Genomic DNA, 25216 nt, shown 5'->3' with positions numbered 1-25216 from the left:
TAAGATTTAGTTGTCATCTGTTCTGTGACCACTGTTTTACGTAACTCAACAGGAAATTGCAGCACTTTGAGAAAAAAGGTTACATGAACACAGGGCTTACAGGAGACTTTCTTTCCTTACTTCAGCAGCCTCCACTTAACTAAACATAGGAAGAGTGTTTCTGGGCACAGCAATGTTGGAGGATTGCAGGAAAATGGGGGTTCAGATAACACATCTTCAAAGCAGCAATCCTTGGTGTTGCCTATGCCTTAGCTGTATTAAAGGACCTACTTTTCTCTCTGCAAGCACTCAGCTGGGGGTGGTGGACACCACTGCTGCCCTTCCAGAGTGACAGGACAAATAGCTCATTGATGAGAGCATCAGTTGCTTTAGAGAGCAATGGAAATTAGAGCAGTGTCTATTAAGGAGACAACGTGGGTGTCAGAAAACTGAGCACAGGCTGGCTGGCAGGACTTTCAGCTTTCTGGAACACACAGGACAAAACTGTATATAGCATATTTTTCAGTAATTGTAAGGTGTATTTTACTATAAAAAAACAAACTGTCTTACTTAGTATGTTACAAATGAATTAAAGAAGTTCCTCTGAACCTGTCAGAGTCTGTGCAAAATGAACCTGTGGGCTCAATGACATAACCAATGTGCTGTCAGCCTGCCATCTGTTAGACATGCAGAGCAGCTGTGAGTACACTGGTTGTACCATGCTGGATCTGTGAAGATGCAAGCCTGATGGAGCATTCTGCAGTTTTGGTTGCAGAATTCTAAGGTTTGGGTTAAAGAAACCATGAAGCAAAATGCAAGAATGTACGCAGATAATTTATCTTTAGTAAGTTGCATGAGCTAAACTGTGTCCCTTAATTTTACAGTGAACCTACCCTATAGGATGCTTCATTCCTTTCAGTTCAGAAGTAAGAGTTTAAATTTCATAATCTGCATTCATACAAACCTTTTAGCAATTTCCTCCTCATTGTTCTATGGACGTGATACCGGGAAGGCTGATGCCACAATTGAATGCCTGTCCTCCATGATTTACGAGAGAAATTTCCTCTTAGAACCTTTCCTCTAAAAATAATTAGAAGAAGTTTTTTAAAATACTGTTTTGATGAACTGAAATAAATATATGTCCATTTTCCAATAAATAAAACAGCGTCCTAAAAAACATACCTGATTAAAAACCATTATATTTATACTTCTCTGTACCCTAATCACAAGCTGACGGGTTGAAAGACACCAGAAGAATGTAATAATTGCTAGATTCTACATCTGGATCTTTGACTATTCGACAGACATGTAACATCCAAAATATCTAGGCGTGTTGCCAGTGACTGTTCAGATGTTGGTGCAGGGGAACACACCATGTTCTTCCCAGATCTGTGTCCAGTCATTCCCCCAGAATTGCCTTTTTCTGATTGTCTTTTGTTTGTGCTGACCTTGACTGGATTGACAGAAGTACTCCTCTATTTGTTCATGAAAGGAAGGTGACTGGGGAAGGTGAAAATTTCTTTTACTGCAGGTTTAGTGATGCAGCAGTCATGAATCAGAGCTAGATGAAACTGAGTTAAAGAGCCAAACCTAATTAAAAATCTGTGAACTACAAGGAAATCAACAGAATGGAAAAAATTTCAGCCTTTTAACTCAGTAAACATAATCAGTGAGCCACAAATCCTACTTTTGATGATAATTTTTGCCTTTTCTATGTACTGTGTTTATGTAACATGACCTCCTCAAAAAATAAAGAAAAGAAAAAAAAGCAGTTAGGTATATGTACTATCATGTAGAAGCAAATCATACATCCATGAAATTAATTGTACAGAACTGGACTTGTCATAATCCATATAAGCACACAAGATGTGAAAAGGCTGAGCTTATTATTTCTATTTCTTTAATAAGACCAATTGCTTATATGCTATTTATTTAAATAATTGCAACCATCTTCTTCCCCCACCCTTGCTTTTTCCTTTTGGAGAGAAACAACTCCTAGAAATAACTAGTGTCAGCTGTGAATTCTGGAGGAGCAGCCAAGAATATAAAACCCGTGCATGTGTGGACAGATCTGACCCTCATGGGGAACATGGTGACACAGTCTCTTTTCCCCGCCCCAGACAGTCTGGTGTCAGCAGCACCTTTTAGAGACGGGAGCCAAGGGACTTTCAGACCAGGAGCCAAGAGACCGATTTTCCCTGCAGCTGCTCCTGAGAGTCAGACACCCTTGCTGAGGATGAGGCTGCACTTTCACTATCCCTGCTCAGAGGGGACAGTGACTGGATCCTGCTGACAAGACCCAGTGTTCCCATAGCACCCCTATTAAGGTGGTTGCCTGTGTTTACGTTGCTCAGTGTGGTGTGTTCTGTGCTCAGCCACGACATTCAAACGTTGCTGAGTGACGTAGGACTAAACTTAAGCAAGCAGATGACACCCATTGCCTCTGAGGAAATTAAGTAGAGGCATCATGACAAGGTTTCTTGCTATGTCATTCTGGCTGTGTCCATAGCACACACTGCTTCCACCGATAAATCCCAGTAGCTTTTGGTTTTCAGCAGGCTCTACTGCTCTTAGGTTTTTTCCACTCTTTGTCTTCTTGTAACAACGCTAGCCTTAAGGCTTCTTGGGGGTCTGGGTTGCCTTTATGAATGTAAAACTTTTTAAAGGTCACAAGAGTGCTTGCTCCTCCTGTCAACAACTTGCCTTGCAGGAGGGCTGGAGAAAAGTGTTTGGTTCAGTTCCTGGGTACAATTCACAGCTCTGTAGAATAATCCAGTAACAGCATTTTGAAACCCCTTTTTAAAACTGTCACCATGTTTAGAAAGATCTGTGGGCTGCAGAAAAAGAACATCTTCTTATAAAGCTGGAAAACAAAACAGCACGTCCAAGTCTAAACTGTCCTTGTCTGAACCGGACAGATCTCTGTTTCGTGTAATCAGTCAACAGATCTCTGGATCACATAAATCAAAGCTGTTCCTTACCCGCAGTCCCTTTTGTCCATGCCTGCCTGTGTTTGGGGCTCTCCACATTATCCCTGCAGAGTGACGCAGGTGATAGAGGTAGATGCATGTTGATGGGGAATTTGCTCTGTCAGAAGTTCCTGAAGGGCCTCTCACTGCTTTCAGCAAGGGACTTTCCTGTTGCAATGCACTTAAAAACTGCAGATTGCACTACTGAGCTAAAAATATCTGTGCGCTCGTCAGAGGTGAGATGTCTGGCTTCTCTCTTGGTGGCTGCTTGGACATTCTGGGTGGAAAGGCCAGTTGCAAAATTTGGGCTTCTTCCTTCCCCCTGCACTGCTCTTTAATTGTGATAATAGCAACTTTTCTTTACTTTCAGATCTGCTCACTTTGAGCCAAGGGTAAAAGAATGACTTGTTGGAGTATTTTGTATTTATCAACTAGTTGCCAAGAGAATGAGGTTTAGCACAGTGGAGCTTGCCTTTTGCAGTAGCAAATAAAACATGCTGCTTGTACTCTGTTTCAACCCTAACCAAGTTCTCAAGCGTAATATTTCTTGTTTCTTCTGGTTGTGACAGAAGCCTAGTTAGTATTTGGTTATGCAAAGTCATAGAAGAATACCAAATATATCCCAAATAAATTAATGTAATTTAAAATTACTTTCTAATTGCATATGGGAAGCAAAAAACTATAAGCCCAAATGTTGGGTAGTATAGCCTTCATTAGAACAGTGTTTCCCTATGTTAGCTACATGAAAATGCTGCTTATAAACCTTTTTAAAGCTTCATTTGTTTGTGGTTTGTAGTGCTTTGGTTTTTTGGGGTTTTTTGGGGGGTGGAGGAATAATCATGAGACAGAGGTAGGATGTGTTATCTCCCAGGTAAAAAAGGTACAGGTTCACTGCAGTGAGCTCTAATATTAGTGGTTCCTCTGAATGCTTTTAACCTGTGATAAAATCACCTTCAAGGTAAGTCAATTTGCATTCATTGTGAGATAATTCATGATAATAATGCTGCAATACCTTAAAATAGTTCCTATATTGCAAACATCTATTTACTAGTTCATACCATGAATAAAATGTGACTTTTATACAAGGAATTCAAAAGTTTATCTAGTCAGTACTCCTAGGGTTTTTTTTTTCCATAAAAGATGATCAGGGGGAGAAAGTCTATACTGTATTTTCAAGCTCATTCTGAGAAGGCATTTTGGGTCAAAAAGGTGGATGAAATGGGTTTTCTTTGAGGAAATACAGATTTATATGAGGCTTTATGGTAGCATAAGTTATATGCACAAAAAAGAAGTAGGATATTTTGAATCATTAAAAAGTTTGAATATAATATAGGAAGAAGAAGACAGCAAAGGGATTAAGAGAAGATCATTACTTCCTTTGAATTACTTTGAATTATAAGGGGAAAAAGGGAAAATCAGAAAAAAAGTGAAAGTTTTGTGGCTTTAAAGTTTACTTAAATTACATTTATCTACTTCTGCATAGGCCAGGTATTGTTTTCTTCCTTTGTTTTGTTTGGGAGGTCAGTATTACATTGTGCAACTGAAGAATAGCTTTGTTACTTCAGTGATGTGCAACTATGTCACCATAAACAGCGTTGATGCACTAAAAAATAATGGGCAGCAGAAAAACTGTCTTTCCTGACTTATCCTGTTAAATGATGGGGAAGGGGACAATTTAGTTTAATTTATAGGAGATAATTATATAGCTGTAAAACACTGTTGCAGGTTTCGCTTTGTTTATATTGCATATTTAACACTGAAATAAACTTTTTAAACAGACCTGAAGATGTTACCATGATCTATTCTCTTGGAATTCTTAACTAGGAAAAATGGGCTAATTATAGAAGAAATGGACTGGTGTAAACAGACTTCAGCTGAATTCGGGTAGACACCCCAAGCAAGAGCGTAAATGATAAAAAAGCAATTTATTAATCAGATGTCATTACCTAGTGAATACTCGACACCTTTTACCTTAAGAAAGTATTCTTAAATTCTGTTTCTTAGCTGATGGGCAACAATGACAGCTTTGCCTTGAGTATTGACCATCTCCAGCGGGGAGTTTCATTTTAATTTAAGGCTGTCCCATCACAGCAAGGCCTTTTTTAGCCTGGGAAATTACTTTTCAGGTAAATAATAACTAGGTTTTGCAATAATTTTTCCCCTCCTCCTATGCTCCAACCTACTCTTCAGCTGAAAACAAAAGTATCATGTCTCCTTTGAGAAAGAATGGCATCACATTCATCAGCTCATTTTAGAAATTACATTTACTACACCAATACACAAGTAACAGGTTGTGGCCTCTCCATGACAAAGCATCTCGTGCAGAGTTGGTGAGTCAAAGGCATGCTTTAGCCTGGAGAGGCTAAATTTTTATGATGGAAGACGATAGACTCTTGGTAGTGACATATGGGAGCAAGAGGAAACATTGTGTACTTGGTTGTTACCCTCAGTGCCCCAACAGAAGATCATGCAGAGAGCTGCTCATGGTAGATGGAATGCACTGTCTTAGAGAGAGCGCTGAGATTTTCCTGTATAAGACGTCAGATTGGACTACAGGAGTAGCAGAGAATTATCACATAGTGCCAGGCTAACTTTCTTGTGGTGATGTGGTGTTTTTATTGTATTTTCATATGTTCTCTGTACCCCGATGGTTCGTCCCTACCTTCCCCACTCCTCCTCCCAGTTGGTTTGCCCCAGATCCAAGCCGCTCCTCTGGGGCTCCCAATGTGGTTATCCCCTCCCCTATGTTCTGGCTCTTTCCCTATCAATCACCCAAACCCCTCCCGTTGTTCCGGAAAGCTCGGTGTCCATCACAGCCCTCCCGGTTTATCCTTATATGGTCCTTGTCAATCCCCCGAGACCCTGCCCCCTTGGATACCTCCCCTCTTGGAAATTCCCTAAATCTTGACTCCCCATTGGGGCATGTGACCCCTTTCCCTCCACCCCTTGAGACTATTGGCCCATATGAATGTCTATCCCTGTCCACATCCCTCCCCTAAAGACCCCTATTGGTCCCCTGTCAAGCCATCCCCGTTGTAACGCCTCCCTTTATAAATTGTTACCAAGAGCTGATCTGGGCTTGTTCTCTGTGGATACCCTCCAATTAACTTGCATTACCTCCCGTGGCAAGCCTCCACGCTACTTTTTTATCTTTCCCTTCCTCGAGGGCTGTTGACTGCCACAGTGTCTGGAGCCTTAGCAGGCTGGAGCCTTAGCAGTGCCTGGAGCAGAGGCTTCAGAGGAGCAGCCTTAAAGCTCCATGCGTCCAGCTGCTCCCCACTCCTGCCGCACACCGCTGGAGCTAGCCTGGGCAGTGGTCAGCAGCGGTCACTGTGACGCTTTCTGAATGTGTTTTTTAATTTTTTAATTGTACATTCCTCTCCCCCTTAAAACACATCTAAATAATTCAATTTTTATGTTATATTTAGCACTCTCCTCTGATCCAGGTAGTTGTCTGTCATCCAAATATGACAAACATTTCAGGCAAGATGGCTAAAGCAAACTCAACAGGCAGTGTCCTTCTGAACTCTGAATCTTGCGTTAGAAGATTGTACTAGGTGAAAGGTACACTGTTCAACTTGGATTTCATGGCAGCACTTGGACTTTACTCAGAAGCTACTCCTCTGTTGTAACATCCACTAGGTTGGGAGATAGGGAGATCCAGCTCTAAAAATAGCACGCTGTATCCAGGTGGAGTTCCAGGAGTGAATGATTTCTGGGAGAAGATACAGGTTACTTTCCTCCTATTTCTAGGATATGATCTGGAGTGCAAGGTGGAATGTGCCTGACAATGTGCCTTTGCAAGTGACTTTCACTAATAACATCAAAATCCAGGATCTGAAATCCACAGTAATGGTCATACAGTAGAAATTCTGGTAACTCCTAACATGTCTGTGGATCTCTGAATGCGGACTCCACACAAAATCCAAAACATGTGAGATGTCTGGCCTCTATGGCCCCAGGAGCAGCTGTCCTCATGCAGGAAAATCTCCGCTGGGCATTTGTCTCTCTGCAAGAGTTGCCTATAGCCGTGCACCTAGTCACAGGAATTGGTTCCGATGAGCAGCATCTGCAGATGTTTTCCTGCAGAAAAGCATTGCTGGGTTGCTGCCCAGCTTCACAGGCTACTTCTGGAGACCCTTCTTCACTGCTGTAGCTGGACTTCATGCTTTGTAGCTGTGCTTTGGAACGGTAAGGTGGATGAAGATCATGGTGAGGTAGTGGTCCATTTCTGTATAACACAGGAAGGCTCAAATCTAGAAAGGGGTTAAAAAGTACTAGGTACATGTTTCAACTAGCTAATTCCCAGAAAATATATTGATCCATATCACGGTATCCTGCAGTGGTAGGGAGGAGAAGAGAGATCCAGCAGGCAGGAATTGTGTAGCAAGATTCCTTTATTTAATTATTTTACAACTCTTTTATAGACTTTTTTCTTCATAGTCTAATTGGTCAAAGGATCTGCTAATTGATTGGCTAAAATCCTAAAACATCCACTGTCAAAATATTTTTCAACTGTACCATAAACAAAGCTTTGCAAGGTCGCAGGTGTTCACAGCTTTTAGAACTCTACTAGTATCTTCCATGAGAGAGAAAAATATCTACGGGACTGGAAAGAAGCAAGAGAAATTCTCGCTAGCTGCATATCTGTATCCACAGATCCATATTGCAGCATTGCCTCTCAAAGCTCGAGTGCTTAAGAAATTGTAACCTGCTGCTGCTCTGTACACTTTAATGGAAGAGTGGAAGAGCCATTAGTTTTACATCCTGGTGTAGCAGACTTATGTACGTACACTCAGGTATTTATATAAAGAAATAAGAAACATCTCCATTTAAAAAATCAGATCTCAAAACTTTGATAACTTCCAAATTTATAATAACACTGACAATACAGCTAAATTTGTTAGTGCTGGTCTAAAATGGCAGGATTTCAAAATGTTGCACAGAACTGCTAGAAGAGTGTCCCTTTAATGGTGCTAATTTAAATTCTAACCCTGCCACATAGCATTAGAAACCCCTAAGAAGGGTTGTGCAGGTACTAAAAAAAAAAAAAAAATCACTGAGGTAGGAAGGAGTTTGTTCCGGTTTTGACTGGGGTATTTCTGTCACAGTTAGCTATGACAGGGATGTGCTTCAGATTTGCACAGAAAGCAGCATTGACATGACAGATTAAGAGTTCTAGTTACTCTTGGGCAGAGCTCACAAAGCATCAAGGTGTTTCCTGCTCCTTCAATCACCCCACCAGTGAGTGGGCTACACAAGGAGCTGGGAGGGGACACAGATGGTACAGCTGATCCCTAGTTGACCACAGGGATATTCTAGGACATATGGTGCCATGGTCAGCATATAGAGCTGGGGGAAGAAGGAAGTGGTAGAGCATTTAGAGTAATGGAGTTTGTCTTCCCAAGTCACCACTAAGGCATGACGGAGTGCTGCTTTCCTGGGGATGGCTGAACACAAGACTGTCCACTGGAAATGGGGAATGAATTCCTTGGTTTGCTTTGTGTCTGTGGCTTTTGCTTTATTGAACTGTCTTTATCTCAACCTTCTCACTTGACTCCTCTGGAAGAGTCTCTTTCCCAACCCACTGGTGGGGAGGTTAGTGAACAGCTGCATGGCCCTTCTTCGCTAGTAGAGATTAAACACTAACAGATCTCCAAGCAGATTAGCAAAATGACAACCAACCTTCATGTTTCTTACTGGTTTCAACCAGAACTTAGGCAAAAACTAACAGTGTTATTAATAGGGAGGGAAAGTCTGTCTGAAGAATGTCTGCATTCTTCACGAAAAACAAACTCAAAATTAAGCTGGCTGAAATGCTCTGTTTCAGAGAGGGAGGTCCTATTGTTTGTATAATGTAGGGTGTTGGATCAGTGTCTGTGTTGCCCACATTAGCAGCTGCATCACTGAAGTGAAGATACAGTACTGTGGAAACACAGTGGCCCAGTACCCCAAACACCAATGGAGAGGAACAGCGCAGGCCAGCCCCTCACAGGTCAAATGGCATGCTGATCCTGAAGGATGGTGACAATCCATTTTGCCTGTGCACAGCCTAAAGGACATGCAGTGGCACTGCCACGCTGCTGGCACACTAGGGAGACTCAGCAACACTGCACAGGGCACAGGATGACATTCTGACATCTGCTTACTGTCAAGGGAAGAGCAAAGGACCTTCTACAACCCAAGTCAATAAACCTCATGTTGAAGTCCCATCTGCAAAACAGACCTTTGAAGTCACTCCCTAATTTCCTCCTATCCCCCCAAAATTTGTGTTATGTTCTCAGGGAAAGGACCAGACACCTCAGAATAGGGTCACTACAGCTGTAATATGATACAGAGTCCTAAAAAGGCATTTCCCATCTGGGACCTGGCCCCATGAGCTCACTGATGTAAGAGACTGAGGATCCCAAAACTAGACTCCTGTGGTACTCTGTGGTATAGTTCTAGAAATAGCTCTTCTCTATTGTTTAAGATAGGCAATACATGTTTTCCTGCAGTAAGTTCCTGTACTATGTGATACTTGTGGTTTTTCTTTCATGCATAGATAAAACATTTAAATTTTTTTTTTTTAAAAAAAGTTTATTTTCCACAAGGAAGAGCAATAGGAAAAATTAAACTGTCTTCCACATAGTTTTCTTAAAACAAGAGTCTACAAGGACATATTCAGCACCAAAACTAAAAACAAAAAAAAAGTACAAACAGCCATAGAATATAATCTATAAAGCAAACATTTAATATTGCACTTTGTTTCTCTAATGTTTGGATTTTACTTACTTTTTCCTAATTCAGTTCAGAATTCTCTATCAAATACTGGGCTAAAACTGTGAACGTCAAGTTTTATAATGCTGAGAATTGACCAATACTTGTGGAAGAGTAATGCCTCTGAGTAACAATGTGATTTAAACTGGAAGTCTTTATTTGATAAGCTAATGTGGGATATGCCCAGCCACTGCCCGGGAGGGATGTCTGCTGAGATAAGAGATTTTGCAATTGCCCAGCAGGACTCCCTGGAAAGGACTTTGGAGTCATGGTGAGGGAAAGTAGACCCACAATCCTTTGGGAGACCCTATGGAGATCATTCTGTAACCCATTGGTCTATCCCAGACCCTCTGTAATCCATTGGTCCCCTTGCTGATCCCCTGTATCCCTATAAAAGACCAGTTCGCCTCTGTAGAGGAGTGAGCTCGTCCCTGGCTTCCCTTCGCCAGAGGGGACCCACAATAAAGCTCCCTTCGTGCGGAACCAGCCATACGGGTCTTCTCGTCTCTCTCTCTGGTCTGGTTTGGCCTAGAGGCTGCCCTGCAGAGCTGAGCTGGAATCACGAGCTGATATCACTAAAGAGCTGACAGCTTCTGCAAGGGCTCCTCTGCCAGCAGCTGAGAGGAAGACACCGGACTTCGGGCAGGCGATTCCTTTCGGGACCATCTCCCTGGACCGGTCACCTCTTCCTGGGTCACAGCCTCGGACCCCACCACCAGCTGTAATAAGCTAATACAATTTTTCGTTCTAATCACAAAGGCTGTGATGCTAAGTCAATTACTATGATATTGGTCAATCCTGCCTCATATGCAATTTTCCATTCTATTGTGGTAAGTACTTTAATGCTATGCTATGTGTATCAGCAATTGTTCCCTAGTCTGTTAAAATAACAAAAAAGGAAAAAAAAAGTAAAACCACCAAATGCCCTTTTATACCAACGATCCCATCAGCTTTAAAAATTGTTTGGTTGAAGAGGGTAGAGGGAAGGGACATCCACAAAATTGGCCTAGTAATATAATCCAATTTCCTTCTTGCCAATATTCCCGCTCAAAGCCCCAGCCTTTTAACTGAATCACTTAAAACGCGACTCATTTATATTTTATCACCCTGTTGTCATTTTTGAAACATGAATGATCTTTCATGTTCTCATAAAGGCCACTTATGGAAAAGCCTATTTTGTTGCATTTATGAAGCCTTAAAAACAAGGCAGAAGTTTTTAATAATCAGCACCATGCAGAAACACCAGCCTCCCCTCTCCCACTCTCTTCTGAGCTTTTTTTATTGCACAAGGAGACAGGTGTTTGATGGATTAGATCTTGATTTGTTTAAGTAGTCAAGACCAGAAGAGTGTCCCTTTGTCAGTGATCTGTGTTACATGGTTTCTGAAAAACAAAGTTGACTTCCATTGTACATCTCTAACATATAAGTGCTGGTATTTGTTAGCACAGGTAATGGCTCCATTGCACTCTTTTTCCTGGGGCATACTCAAGGACAAGTGCTCTTTCCATAGAGTTTCTTGCATTCTGTATGAATACATGGTAAAATTCACTGTTTTGTTTTAAAGCCCTTTAGAGTGCCACAGAAGATGCAGTCATTGAAGCAATTCCAGCTAACTCATATTTAAGCACGGATGGTAACACTGATCTTCCCCACTTTAATTATATTTATCTTGTACAGTATCATAAACCCTGAAGGTAATACAAAGTGCACAAACTGAGCTCTTAGCATAGTATGAGCTTTTCCTGCGGTTTGAAATATACTTTCTACTAGACTCATTACATATAAATTTTTGGTGATTAAGTAGCTATATATAAAAATAAATTTACTTTCCCTTCCTATCCCTGCTACTTGAGATATTGATCTGTCTGTGCATCTCGACAGTGTATGACTACTTCCTTTTAAAATTCTTTTGAAGAACAGCTGGTGTCTGCTGGTGCTTTCATTTGTGCCTTTTTTTTTTTTTTAGAGCTTCACAACTTGCACATCTCTTTTTGTAACGTAGAAAGAGAAATGGGAATGAGGTGGGTTTTGTAACTTTTGTGTATGTCCCTATTCCAAATCTCCCTCTCAAGTAAAGAATAAAAACAAAACACAAACACAAAACAAAAAAAGAACTAACTCAACAGTGCAACATAAAAAAACAAATAGCATCCCAACAGTTTGGCAAGTGATGAGTTCACCTGAGATTAAGTGATTTTTAGGCAGTCTGTAACAAAATGCTGCTTTGCGATAATAGTAGAAAGGCAACAAATTCTTAAAAGAAATCAAGAAAGTATACAATCTTGATGAAGTCTATTAGTTTCTTTCTATTAATTCTTTACCCTCCCACCCTATCCCCATATCTGTTGCTGATCTACTACAGTAGGCTGCAAAACATACAGCAAGAAGGATTGGCTTGAAGGCATTTGATGTTTGTAAATAAATCCACAATAGGATCCAAGCTGAAGAGGTGATACACGATCAGCCTACTAGGACAATTCTGAGCATGTGCATACGCAGGTAAAGTCCAGGCTACATTAAATTAAAAAAAAAAAAAAAAAGAGAAGTCAGTGCATTTGTCAAAGTCTGTTGCTGTTGGGGTTTTTTTTGTTTCTTTCTTTTTTGTCAAAGCTTTCTTTTGCTCCTTATTGTGCGGACCACAAAAAATAAGAAGGGGATAACAAATGTCTGGCATAAATGAGAAAAAGCTGTAGTGACACTGAACCGCACAATGTAAGCAATAAGCATGTGCAAATTTCCAAACTGTAAGAGGAAGCCAAACCTCTCTTAATGTGGTTTGAGTGGCTGGACACACATGACTGTAGGTTAGTAAGGCTGCTCCTAGTATGTGCCAGTATTTAAGAGGGAGGGGGGAAAGCTCAGTTCTTCAAGCATGTGGAGCAGTCCTACAGTGTTACTGTAGGCTTCAAAGCATGATCACAGGTTGTTTTCGTTTTTTCACCACACAGGCAAGAGCAAACCCACTTTCTTTGAAAGTGTGTCTCCACTATGATGCCTTGACCTTCAACACGGCAGGTATGATTCAAAACCCAAGTCGAGTCAGCTTCTTATGGATTCCTTCAACGAGAGGGGCAAGATGGTCTGTCATCTGCGGGCTGATCTGGGTTTGGATCAATCTAAACAAAAGAGGTAAAAACACAACAACCCAAGGTATTTTTAGAACTGATTGCTAGAAAATAAACCAATCCAAATACCAAAATTTTTACGTCCAAGACAGAGATAAATGGTATTCCCAATCCAAATGTTATTCAAGTAACTGAAATATCTCCAGAAATTAGATAAAACTTTGAATTGAAAATTACTAAGTGTAGTGAAATATTTCAAACTACAAGTTGATGGTAGCTTAAGGATAAGACGAAGATGTAATAAAAAAATTGAAACAAACCTGCTATAGCAGCACAAATTTTTTAAATTATTTATTGTATACTAAGAAGACAACCTTACTCATCACTGAACATGTAACTTAAACTACTAAATCTATGTCAGAAGACATTTTACTTAAAAAGACACAGAATTGTTAGTAAAAAGTTCTTCTACTTAATTTGTAAGTAATGACTCCTGAATAACCCCATGAAATGTCTTAAAAATTCATGTGTTCAACACATTACATCTTCTTCCTTTCACCAAAAGGAAGGAGGTGAAGAACATGCTAACTTAGGTCTCCAAAACTGGATAGAAGTATAATTTAAGTGAACACTACACAGTTTGGTCAGTTAATTTTATAAAGCCATTTTTAGAACAAAGGAAAAGCTTATTTCTAAATCTTTACCTAAATTGAAAGGCCCTGAGTTGTACTCTTGGTTTACGTTACAGAAGAGTCCACAAACAAGACACAAAAACCCACTCACTCAATAGCAGCTTAAGTGTTTCAAGAGGAAAAGAAAAAATCAAGAGGGGGTGTATCCAGGCAAGATTTAGCCAAAAGACACTATTCTATTTTGTCCTATACTACTGCTTTTCCCTGAAAAATATGAGTATGGCTTTTGAAGCTTCTGAAGCCTAAACTTGTGTCCCAGTTATTGAGTGACTTCCACAGAACTAAACTTGCAGGCAGAAATGTTTGAACTGTGCATTTAGAGAAACCTAAGCCAGAAAAAGTAGCTTTTGTAACTTCTCTACATGGGAATTCTGAAAGTAATACATACAAAGAACAAAAAATACACAGTACTTTTAGAAAGTAGAGGTGAAAAATGTTGGTATTCACCAATGTGATGTATTACATGTATAATGCAATATAACTTTAGTAAAGTTGCCCAGAGGATGCAAAATAGTTTTGGAATTTCTACAAAGCATTAGAATAGTGAAGAATCCTGGAAACTTTTTGATTAATTTTCCTGCACTTTGCTAAAACTAAGTTACCTCTTCCCCTTTTCATATTTTTGATTATTTGTCCTGGTTTTCATAAAGTAGAAACAGTTTCCTACATTTATTACACACGACAGAATTCAGAGAAACAGTGAATTCTTCATTAAATTCTGAGGTACCTACTTCTGAATAGAGGGGTGGAGGCAGAAAACGAAACTCCTGGATGTATGCAAACAGTGGCCCTGGAAGCGCTCTCTCAAAGTCATCACAAGCACCTAAGGGTGCAAGGCTTGACTGCCGTTGTTCCTCCGTAACCACTTCTGCATAGCTGGGAGGTGCTGCAGGGAAAAGGCACACGCAGGTCGAACAACAAGTTCTTATGTACGTCAAAACATATAACATGATGAATATTAAACTTTCATATCGTAAAATGCACCAGCAGCTAGATAAATTACTTCAGTCGTTTTTCCACAGTTATTGAACACGAAAGAGATGGTAGACTATTATAGCTTATTTTAAGACTATGCTCCAATCCAAGAGCAGACTGACCATTGTTTATTGTGGCCTAACTATCACCTTCAAATTTAAAGCACACTCACAATACTGAATTTCTCTTACAGGCAGTAATGAAAAAACATTGCATTCCTCTGGATTCCACCATCAGAGTCTGGGATTTGTACATTAAAACCCCCAGATGTTTATATGCAAAAAGAGTAAAGAAGCTACAGAGTTTCTCCTTTGACAAGAGATTCCCACTCAGATGAATTATATTACCATTTCACAAAGTCTTGGCTACCAAGGTTGCTAAAAGTCACCTTAACTGCTAGTTTGGTAGGTTACAATGCCTTACAACCGAGGACACAGCTGGGATACTGGAGGCAGAATTAATTCTGCCCAGGTACAATGGCATTCTGTGCTTTCACTTGCACCAGCTTCCAAGCAGCTGGGTTCCCCTGCTCGTACCTTAGAGAGGAAGGCAAGGAGGCCAACTCTGTTCTTCTACAGAGAGCAAGCAGATAGCAAGGAAACATCCTCAAGGGATTTTCTGTGGGCTTTATTATGAAGGAGGTAATTTGTGCCTGCTTGCGTGACAGCAATGAATGAAGCACACAAAAATCAAAACAGACTTGTTTTGTCAGGTTACCTTCTGGTCTTTCAGGCAGTGTCAGACCAAGCCAATTCATGTTCATGCTACACTGGCTGCTTACACTTGATGTTCTGCTACCAAACGGGTGTAGAGGAATGGTGCCAATGACCAGCGGTAAGTTAAGGAATAAATCCATGGCACCAGGAATATCCACATATACCTAAAACAACACGAAGTATAGATTAAAAACAGTTTTGTATGAGCACTTCATAATTATTAGACTAAAATCTCCACCCATGGAATTTTTCACAAGGCTGAAATTTCTTTTTGTTTGTTTCAGAGCCAATGTCCCTATGGATACAAAAAGCCCTCCAAGTCAAAGGCAGCTCTATATTCTTAACAGAAGTCCTCACATGGAAATGTCACCTACTCGTAACACATTTATTTAGAACACGCAAGATTTAAACTGAATTTACTTAAGAAAATTCTTGTCAGGAGACCTAATGCTAGGCTGTGTATTTCTTTTGTAACTAGTTAGCAGTTCACAAAGCTTTGTTAACAATTTGCAAGGAATCATGGAAACTACTCATACTCCAATGAAACAGCCCAACATACCATCAGTGAATACTCCACACGGATTATACTACAGTCAAGGATTGAAGGAGAAACAGGTGGAATTTTCAACTGTTTGCCATTCCAGGTTTCTGTTTTGCCAGATGACAAGGATTCCCCACGCAGGTTGGCAACAAGCTGTTTGACTTCCTTCATTTTCCCTTTGGCATAAAATGCCTGTGTTTGGTAAATGGCTGCCTTTGGCACCACCACACGGGAAGAGCAGTTCTCAATCTCAGCAAAGATCTGAATTGATTCACCTGAAACAAAGCAAAATTTCTTTTTTTTTTCTATATATTTGCAAGGCAACTGAAGCAAATTGCCACATACTGTGTATTGTTATGTGGCTCTGGACGCTGCTAGCAATGATCTACACTTTTAACAACATCCACTGATGCTAGCAGGAGTAAGGTCACCATAAGGTAAATCTAACAGAAAACTGCACAGGCCCAATAAAAGCAAATGTCCTTTAACAATCTGGAGACACAGCAAGCTAACAAAATTAGTAGCTTAAAATAGCAAGACAGATGAATGCAGACAAAAATGGTAAGAATAGTTTAAGTATTTCTTTTATATAACAGAAGCTAAGTACAAACTGTCATTTTAAAAGGGAAGGAAAAACATTTCCTATAATTACTTCTGTTACGTACCTGGGGTGTAGCCCTTCCTTTCAATTTTGGCACTTAAGGATATTGGGCCTGAGGTACAAAACCAACAACAGAGAGTTTTTTCTTTTGTGCCTGCTTGGGGTGACTGTAAGAAAAGAACAGTATTTTCCATTTAATAGAGTGCTCCATGAATCTCTTAATCTGTTCTAATGAACACCAAAAAAATATTTTGATTATATACTTTCTGTGCATTTTTATAAGCATATCTAGTTTCATTTAGAGAGAAACCTCAAGCAAATTGCACTATGTAAACTGTAAGCTTTATTCTAATTCCATACTCATTAACACTGCTTTTTTGCTACACTTCATACTAGTTACATTTAAAACAGTTTTTTATACATAAATAAATTCAGCATAGCCTAAGGATACACTTTATAAGCCTACATATCCCACCATATTGTTGAAGAGCTTTTAATTTACCAGTAAACTAGAATGTCATTCCAGTACACTATTTCAGAAACAATAACCAACCTGAAGTACTGTAACCTTGACTCCTGCTATTTCCTCTTTCAAAATGATCCTGTTTCATCTGTATCAAACAGACTTTGTTATTTTACATGACACCAGGATTTAGGACTTGATCCAAAGCCCATTAAAGTCAAATCAAGAGTCTTTTGATTTTAATGGAATATGTGCTAGGCCAATGTCCCTTTGCAGGTCTGATTCTTCACCCATACACACAAGAAACCTATTTCAATGGATTCTGAGGTTTTTTCCCCTCTCCATGGGGGATGAATTTGAAGAAGAGAGGGGGGGAATGGAATTCTAGGCCTGACTTAAATCCTCATTGAAAGCAGTTGTGATACTGAAATTATTTTAATGAAATGACATTTCAGAAAAAGATTATAAAGAATTGTGGTAATTTCTCCCCATTGGTAAAAAACTGTCCATATGAAAATTATCAGTTATGCACACCAGTACATTATTTAGTTTGCATTTTTTACATTTGCAATGTCACACTAATTCTTTTAGGTTTCACAGTTCCTTCTTCGTTCAAAATCAAAGAGGAACAGTTCCCAAAATTTTCCTTCTAACTCACACTTAACAATTTAGTATTATCAATTTAAATTGACAAAACCATTTTAACGTATCTTAAAAGTGAAGCAACTCCAAGTACAAGAAAACATAGCTTTCAAAATACCAGTACTTAAAAAGTTGCTGAACTAACAATATTTAGAAGATTGGCTTTTAACTAATTATCAAGTAAGTACTAGGTAAAATTAGATATGGATGTTGTTTCAGTTATTAAACTTTATTATTTTTTATGCCAGAAACAAAAAATGAGTAATTCTGTCAATTCTTACCAGTAATGAAGGAGTGTTGATATCTATATGTTCAAAGACTGTAAATTCCTTCTTTAATTTTACTGGTAGAAACCAAGGCCTATGCAATTCGGCTTTCACCCAATAGCGCACACTGCCATGTCTGCCTTCGAATGAGGTAGCAAGTGGTCTGTGCAGGACACAAAGGTCAAAATTGAGTAAAGTCTTTCTGTCTAATGATACAATTGATCAGGTCAGCAATTAGTATACAGAACTGCATTTTTAATGCACTGTAGTACTTGATGAAGCGTAATTTATTTGCAAAATTTCCACATCTCAGAAAAATTCAAGATTAAAAATGGGAGAAAAAATCATCTCCAATTTACCCTACTATAGTTTTGCATAGATTTATAGAATCGATTAAAGAATTGTACTAGAAAATGCCAGGAGAGCACACATGTCCTTTAAGCTTAAGAGGCCACTTTCACATCTAGAGTAAAGCATGCCCTTTTGAATACCAATTTAAAATTACCATTAGTATCAACCAATTATAGTTTTGGGTACTGCATTTTGTAAACCATTGTCTATTATTTACTTGGTCAGTAGCTCAACATCAGGTTTATTTTAGCTGTAACTCAGCACTTAGGTAGTTAGGTTCACCTTAAGCAGAGTAAATAGTCTAACTTGGGAGTTCTGAAGAGAGGCTATTTTGAGCACCTTCTAATCTTCCTCTACCCTGAGGAGACAGCTTAGAACATTTTTGATACCTAAGAATGTACATATATAAGCATATATGTTTATATACCAACACACATAAAATCATCAAGACTATTCTGAAATTTGTTAAATCAAGGAAATCTATTTTAGAAGCTGGAGGAAAGATGATGCAAGAAGTTTTTCCAGACCTGTGAGCATTGACTTTTTCACTTTTAATAGCATAAAATGAAAGATAAAGTATCTTTATAGTTCAATTCTTTACAATTAACAGTAGTCTTCTGTAACTTAGTTTCTAAGTTTTTTTTCTATTTCACTATGTTCTGAATACACTGTTATATATACATTAAAATAAATCAACACGATTTCCATACTTTCCATAGAAAGTAATACTATCCATGCTAGCACTTTACTGTAATTATTATTCTTTCAGTTACAGGTTTGACTTCTCTATTTGCATATATGAAATGTTTAGGTTTTTTCCCTAATAATGCAATTAAAGGAATTTTCTAATCCAACTTCAGTGTTTTCTTCCATCCCATATTCTGAAGAGAAAAAATCAGTAAGGATGATGCACATCTTTCCACTGTTGCTCTGAACCTTACATCAATTTTGGAAGTATTCTATGGACATAAAATAACAAGTACAAAGGCAGCATCAAAATTCAGGCTTTTAGTATCACTCTTTGTTTTTCCAGTATTATTAAAAACTGGTTTAACAAGACCAACACTTGTGATATTTTGCTATCTGGCTGTTTCACTTCAAGCTAAACATTTTTGTTGATGTGTCTAGTATTTTGTGTTTGTGGTTTTTTTTTGTGGTTTTTTAAATGCGCTTTTCAACTCAAAAACAGGGAAACAGGGAAAATCCGTATTGGCCTTACTACTTCTTGTCATTGAGATTTTCACAGAATGCTAAATTGTCTTTAAAATCTCCATGTTCACAGGTCTTCACAGAAAGTCTTACTGAAACAGTGTAGAAGCCCTGTGCTGTTCACTTAAACTGTTTGTCATCTGCAGGTTCTGCTAAAACCAGCACCTCTAATAAACAACTTTAATATTAGACAGTGAGCTTACTCACATAAAACTGCCAAATTTTCAGTCACTTTCAAAGGACTTTCAAATCATTTTTTTAAGGATTGCTACTTGCCTTTTACAGCAAAGGCTCTTTTTTCATCCATATTCATACTCCCTCTTTTCCTGTGTATTTAATGTTACTGAAACTTGTATCTTTAGCTCATTTCCATATTGGTAACTCTACTATGTACAAACCTTACGTCCACAGTGTCTACATCACGTATTTCAGACAGCAGGGGGCAACAATTTTATCTTACTGGAACAAACTTCTGCTCGTTCTTTTCTGCACTTACTCATTTGTTTTCTAAAGCCAATGGGATTAGGTAGGAGAATTCTTACTTCATCCACCCATTCTTAACTTTTTCCATCGGGACTTTCTGCATAAATGGCCAGGCTGGGTACATACATCCTACCTGAATAAGAACAACCTCCTCTTTTGTTGAAGTCTAAGTAAACTTGCCACATCTGTTCCAGACCTGAGCCCAAACAATCCCACTGTGATCTTATCTCTAGTTCTGCTTGTCTGCATAGCTCCAGTAAATGGCTGAGTTAGAAGGTATCTCAGCCACTCTGCAGGACTCCAGTGACAGTTGAAATTCCTCTCCCTCCTCTTGGGAAGGGGTAATAGATTGGAATATCTAGTAAGTCAACAGGACTTGGTCAAAAGAAAGTGAGCAACTGGGCAGCAGTGAGCTCCTTTTTTGTGGAAATTAAAAAAAAAATAAAGTATGTGTACATCAGTATAAAAGCAACCTCTTCAGTTTAATAAGATCATGTTCTCTACAGCATGTTGGAGCACAATTCCTATTACCATTGAAAAGGTTTCCCCTCCACCCACAGCAGGAGTTTTGGTCAGGCGGTGGGCAGCAGGCCCCTGTGTGGAGGACTGTGAGTGGGTACTTACGTCTGTGGAAGCTCGAAGCTGAATGCATATTCATGCCTTCCTGAATGGATGGTGTGAAGGCCTTCTTCTGAATTGTCATCATCTAAAAGAGAAATAAACCAAAACACTATTCCACCTGCACACATGTCACACATTGCATGGGCTCCTCCTCCAGAAAAAAAAAATTTTGCTCACACATTACAACACTCAAAGAATGTGATGTCCCAGAAACAAGGGTCTCTGGTGAGTTAGTTATTAACTGCTGGAATGCCGGGACAACTCTGGCGGACAGGCAAGATTGCCAGCTTCGCCTTACAGAGAAACAGAGACTAATTTGTTTCAATTTATAATCCTGCCTCTGAATACTGACACAGTTTCAACTGCGGCCATTTCAAGGCCTCCATGCAAGGTTTGTAAAGGAAATCATGCTGCTCTCCACTCTGACTGCTAGTCAGAAAGAACTAGAGCTGGCTCTTTACCAGCATTAACAGTACCAAGTCTGCTGCTTAAGATTAAATTTAGTAATTCACCTTCTTTGTAGCTCCTGCATGGCAACAGCATCCAGACATTAATCACACATACACACAAAAAAACGTGTGAGAAACGAGTCAGACTGTACAACCACCACCCAGAAAGTATCAGAGAGATTCAGGGACTTAAGAAATGGCAAGCTGCCCAATTAATGCTATTTAGAGCTAAAATTTTCTTTTTTTAATAGGTTAACTTGATCTTGCTCACACAGCAAGACTCAGATACTTGCTGGTTTTATGCCAGGAATGCTGACTCCTGTTTATGGTCATGATTACTTGCCCACCTTGAAATGCCACAAGAAAACTGCAGTTTATTCTGACATGGAACCAAAAAAAACGCTGACTTGGTAAAAGTAGGAAGTTGAGTGAAAAATCACTGAGCACCTTGCACACAAAAAGGGCTGGAATTATAAAACGGGATATAGTGAGACAAAATGAAAGGGAACAGCTTATGTGTGACTGTCCGAAGCACTAACGGAGGCACGCAGGAGGGTTCTAAGTTACTACTGTCCTACAGAAGCATGGATTCTCTACTTGCTACAGTGCAAATACCAAAAATTTTAAAATAAACAAAATTAAAAAAAAAATTTAGAAAAAAATGCAGCAGTAAGATGTGGAAATAAATGCACCTTCAGCACGCAACATTACCCAGTGTAGGTCACGAAAACGTGCTGAAAGAGCAAGACAATGTGTCGGCGTGAGAGTAGGTTTTTATACTGTTGTTTTGTGTTTGGGGTGTTTTTAATAAATACGATTTATTCATTTTCGTTTGATTTGTCCCGAGAGCGGGGGGAGCGCTGCTTTCGGTGGTGGCTGCGCTGCTCTCCACCCGGCTCCCCCCCCTTCCTGCCAGCTCAGCAGTCCCGCCACGCCGCGGTAAACAAGTGCTGAGCTGTCAATCAGCGCGGGCTGGAGCAGGAGCCGACCGGCTTGAACCGGCGCGCGCGGAGCGCCGCCAGCCCCGCCGCTCTCACACGCGGCGTGCGCTGCATCCGCCGGCTCCGCGCCGAGACCCCTCAGGGGACGGGACCGGCGACGGGACGCGGCAGGGACCTGACTGAGGGCAGCGCGTCCCCCCACCCTCCCTCTCTGAGGGGCTTCGTGCCGCGCCAACGCCTCGGGGAGCGGCCCCTGTCCGCCGGGGGCAGGCAGCGAAACCTGCGCCCTCACCCCCGCCGCCAGCGCCCCGCCAATCAGCGGCGGGCATCGCCTTAGCAACAGGGCAACAAACCGCAGCGGGCCAATCAGGGGGCGGCGGGGGGCGCGGCCGGGCCGCGGCTCCGCGCTCGGGGCGGTCATTGAAACACGGCCCCGGGCGCCGGCAGCGGCTCGGCGGGGCCCTTGTCCCGCCCGCTCCCACGCGTGCTCCCCCCGCCACGGGCGGCTCCTGTGTGTCTGCACACTGCTGTCGCCACGCTCTTGGAACCCGCGGTCCGGCGGTGCGGGAACTTAAGCTCGGGCGAGTGATGTCTCAGGCGGTGGCAGGAGGCGGGTGGGAGCCGCAAGTAAGTCACCTCGTTAGCGCGGTGTGCGCGAGGCATGAAGAAGAAAAAAAGGAAAAAAAAAAAAAAAAAAAAAAAAACCGAGTTCTGCAACAGCGTTAAGCTCGGGAATAGTGGCTGAGTGGCCCGGAGCTGATCAAAAATTGCATTTTTTTATTTTTTCCGGAAAGAAGGAGAACTATCACATCGCTGCAGGCTATATGATGCACATTTAGAAAAAAACCGGGGCAAGCAGCACAAAAAATTACATAACCGGTTTTTAACATTATTTTCTTGCGCTGGGGAATTAAGTCATCGCTACCACCTGACGCGTGCGGCCAATCTGCGCGAAGCGGGCGGCGCACCCCCCTCCTCCGAGCCGGTCCCAAACAGGATTGAACCGCTTCGAACAAAGGCTGCGAAGTTCGGGGGGGGGGGGGAAAGAAGAAGAAAAAAAAAAAAACAACCAACCACACAGAACCCCCGGGCCGCGGCGCTTCTACCCCGCCGGGGAAGGGGTCTTCATTTCGTGGGGACACCACGGGTGGGAAGTGGGGAGCAGGAGGTCCTCATCCTCATCTCCCCAGTTTTGGGAGGGATGCTCGCTCCCATTACGCAACACCACTTCCCCCCTCTCTCTCCTCCCCCTCCTTTTGCTCCCCATCAAGGGCTTTTCGGACACATCTTTACATCGGGGTGACCCCCACCGCCGAGCGGAGTGTAAGGGGCGGCCCAAGGTAATGAAAGGTTTTTACCAGGAGGAGGTAATACTGAAATGAGAAAGAAATTACACGCAGGGTGGTGATATGTCAAAATAAGTCACGGAGACTCTTATCTACCAGTAACAAGCCATCCTGAAAAATTCATTGTGTTATCACCCCAGTAGCATCAAGAGAACCCCGCATGTGTCAGAAAGTAGTTTTTATGCTTTCACTGTGTTTCAAGATTTGCTATTAGGATTCTGCCAGTGAAGTCCAGTGCCTATCTGACTGTGATTCTACAGCTGTTCTCCCCACGGAACGGCAAATCCTACTGAATGTTAACAGAGAAAAAAAAAGGTAAAATATTAGTAAAAAATTTATTAATAAATGGCCATGCAGAAGGGCAAGTAGTTCAAGGGAGTCCTGCTTGCAGGTACTTTGCAAATGCATCTCCTGTAACTCCATCGCCAAGATATGACCCTGGGCATGTCTGTTCTCCAATGCACCCATTAAAAAAGAAAGGGCTAAGCGGGGGTGATACAAAGATGCGTGCTTTTTTTCCATAAAAAACAAAGCAGCAGTTAAGGGCAGCTCTTACCTCTCTCGTGGCCGATCAGGATGTCTTTATGGTTGAAATATTCCACTTCTTCGGTGTAGTTCTGTGTATAGGCAGTGTTGGATCCAGCATTCCTCGATTCAGTCCAACGCACCTTAGCGTGTCCCCTCGCATGGATTTTAAGGGATTTCACTCTAATTTCCCCAGTCACTTCTAGACTGACCCTTCCTGAGACTGTATCCCCACTAGAGTAAACGGGGACATTGCTGTCATTTAGACAGTCAAAGCTTATCGTCAGACTCTTCACCTTCCCCAGCACCATGGTTTTATAGCAAAGTGTACAAAAATAGACTGTAAGAAAAAAAAAAAAAAAAACAAAAAAGGGGAAGGGGGAACCAAAGACAACCAACCCCGAGCCCCTGGGGCGCAGGGGTGCGGCAGCGCGGACCCTAGAGTCGGCTCATGGGGGCGGCGGGGAGCCCCAGCCCCGGCGCGGGCGGCGCTGGTGCCGACACGGCGTCTCCCCACAAAGGCGCTGCCGCGCCGCCGCCGGCCCCGCCTTATAAGCCGTGTGACAAACAAGCTGGCTGCGCATGCGCCGCCCCGCCCGCCCCGCCCCGCCGGGGCAGCCCCGGCCCCGCCGCGTTGGGGGGCGCGGGTGGTGGGGTGTGTGTTGCCCCTCGGCTCGGCTGAAAGCGCCCGGTGATGCTTTGTTACGGGAGTCAGCGGCTCCAAGGAAGATGGCAGTATTCCAGCCTCTATAAAGAGATAAAAGTTGTACCTCACTTAACAGACCTTGTTCTGAAACTGGCAAATTCTCTGTTGTGTTGGTCATTGGTTTTTCGTTTTATTTTGCTTGGTTTGGTTTTGGTTGGTTGGTAGGATTTTATTACTTTTAGGGGCTTTCCCATTTGTTTGCTTAGGTTTGGTTTTATCCTGTTCTTGTGTGTATGTGTGTAAAGATGGGAAAGAAAAGAGCAAAGCTGGATAGGAAGTGGTGGAAAAACAAGAAATAAAAACCAGTCCTGGCTTGCAGGATGTATTGTATTACCTGGTAATCCTCCCCGGAAACTTTTGAAAATTAGTACTGATTCATTTGAGTTTAACTATTCCAGTATCAATGACTGCCCAAGTAATACAAATTACATTGCCTCAAATCACTGGAAATCTTTCCAACTGTTGATTTTTTTTTTTTTTTCATTGTTATTACTTTGGTGGTGCTATTCTTCTCTTAAATGCTTTGGGTTTGGTTATTTAATGTTGCATTAGCTAATTCTTGCACACTTCCCCTCTGATACAAAGTTTTTAGTGAGAAGTATGGTAGTGGTTTGTGACATCGCCCAAGCCACCACGCTTTGGGGGACTACACCCAAATGCATCACTAAAATTTCATGCCAACATTAAGTTTTGAAAGCAATTGTCTATTCTTGCTGGGTTTTATCAAGTAAAAAAAAAATAATCACATTTTCTTTGGCCTGACACCTGGTGGATATTCTTGTGCTTTTTTTGTGGCCCGAGGTGTTCAAGTGTCTTGCGGGTAAATTAAGACTTCGTATGTTTTGCACCATCTCGTGGTAAGACTTCATACTTCCTTAGCTCTCAGAATCATACAATCATTGAGGCTGGAAAAGACC

The 25216-nt window shown here is 41.2% G+C and overlaps 1 protein-coding gene across 1 annotated transcript; it reads right to left on the bottom strand.

Annotated features, from left to right (window-relative positions):
* Positions 1–11614: 11614 nt before the first annotated feature.
* On the bottom strand, positions 11615–24129 carry ARRDC3 (arrestin domain containing 3). The gene is made up of 8 exons (XM_032096103.1): positions 23625–24129; positions 20336–20417; positions 17684–17831; positions 16362–16464; positions 15715–15971; positions 15157–15319; positions 14196–14350; positions 11615–12823 (listed from the first exon to the last, which is right to left on the bottom strand). Exons 1-8 carry the CDS (start codon positions 23902–23904, stop codon positions 12767–12769), a joined length of 1245 nt encoding a protein of 414 aa, XP_031951994.1. The 5' UTR covers positions 23905–24129; the 3' UTR covers positions 11615–12766.
* Between the last annotated feature and the right edge of the window lie 1087 nt (positions 24130–25216).

The sequence above is a fragment of the Corvus moneduloides genome, chromosome Z, assembly GCF_009650955.1.
Source record: "Corvus moneduloides isolate bCorMon1 chromosome Z, bCorMon1.pri, whole genome shotgun sequence".
NCBI lineage: Eukaryota > Metazoa > Chordata > Aves > Passeriformes > Corvidae > Corvus > Corvus moneduloides.
The sequence above is the reverse complement of the archived record's forward strand: the minus strand, read 5'-3'. Positions and strand labels throughout refer to the sequence as shown.

What these genes read in the sequence shown, in the direction of transcription:
- ARRDC3 (XM_032096103.1), bottom strand. Translation starts at nt 23,904, where the DNA reads ATGGTGCTGGGGAAGGTGAAGAGTCTGACGATAAGCTTTGACTGTCTA. An exon ending in CCTGATCGGCCACGAGAGAG is followed by an intron (nt 20,418 to 23,624) that starts GTAAGAGCTGCC and finishes TTTCTCTTTTAG; the next exon opens with ATGATGACAATTCAGAAGAA. An exon ending in TCAACACTCCTTCATTACTG is followed by an intron (nt 16,465 to 17,683) that starts GTAAGAATTGAC and finishes CTTTTCTTACAG; the next exon opens with TCACCCCAAGCAGGCACAAA.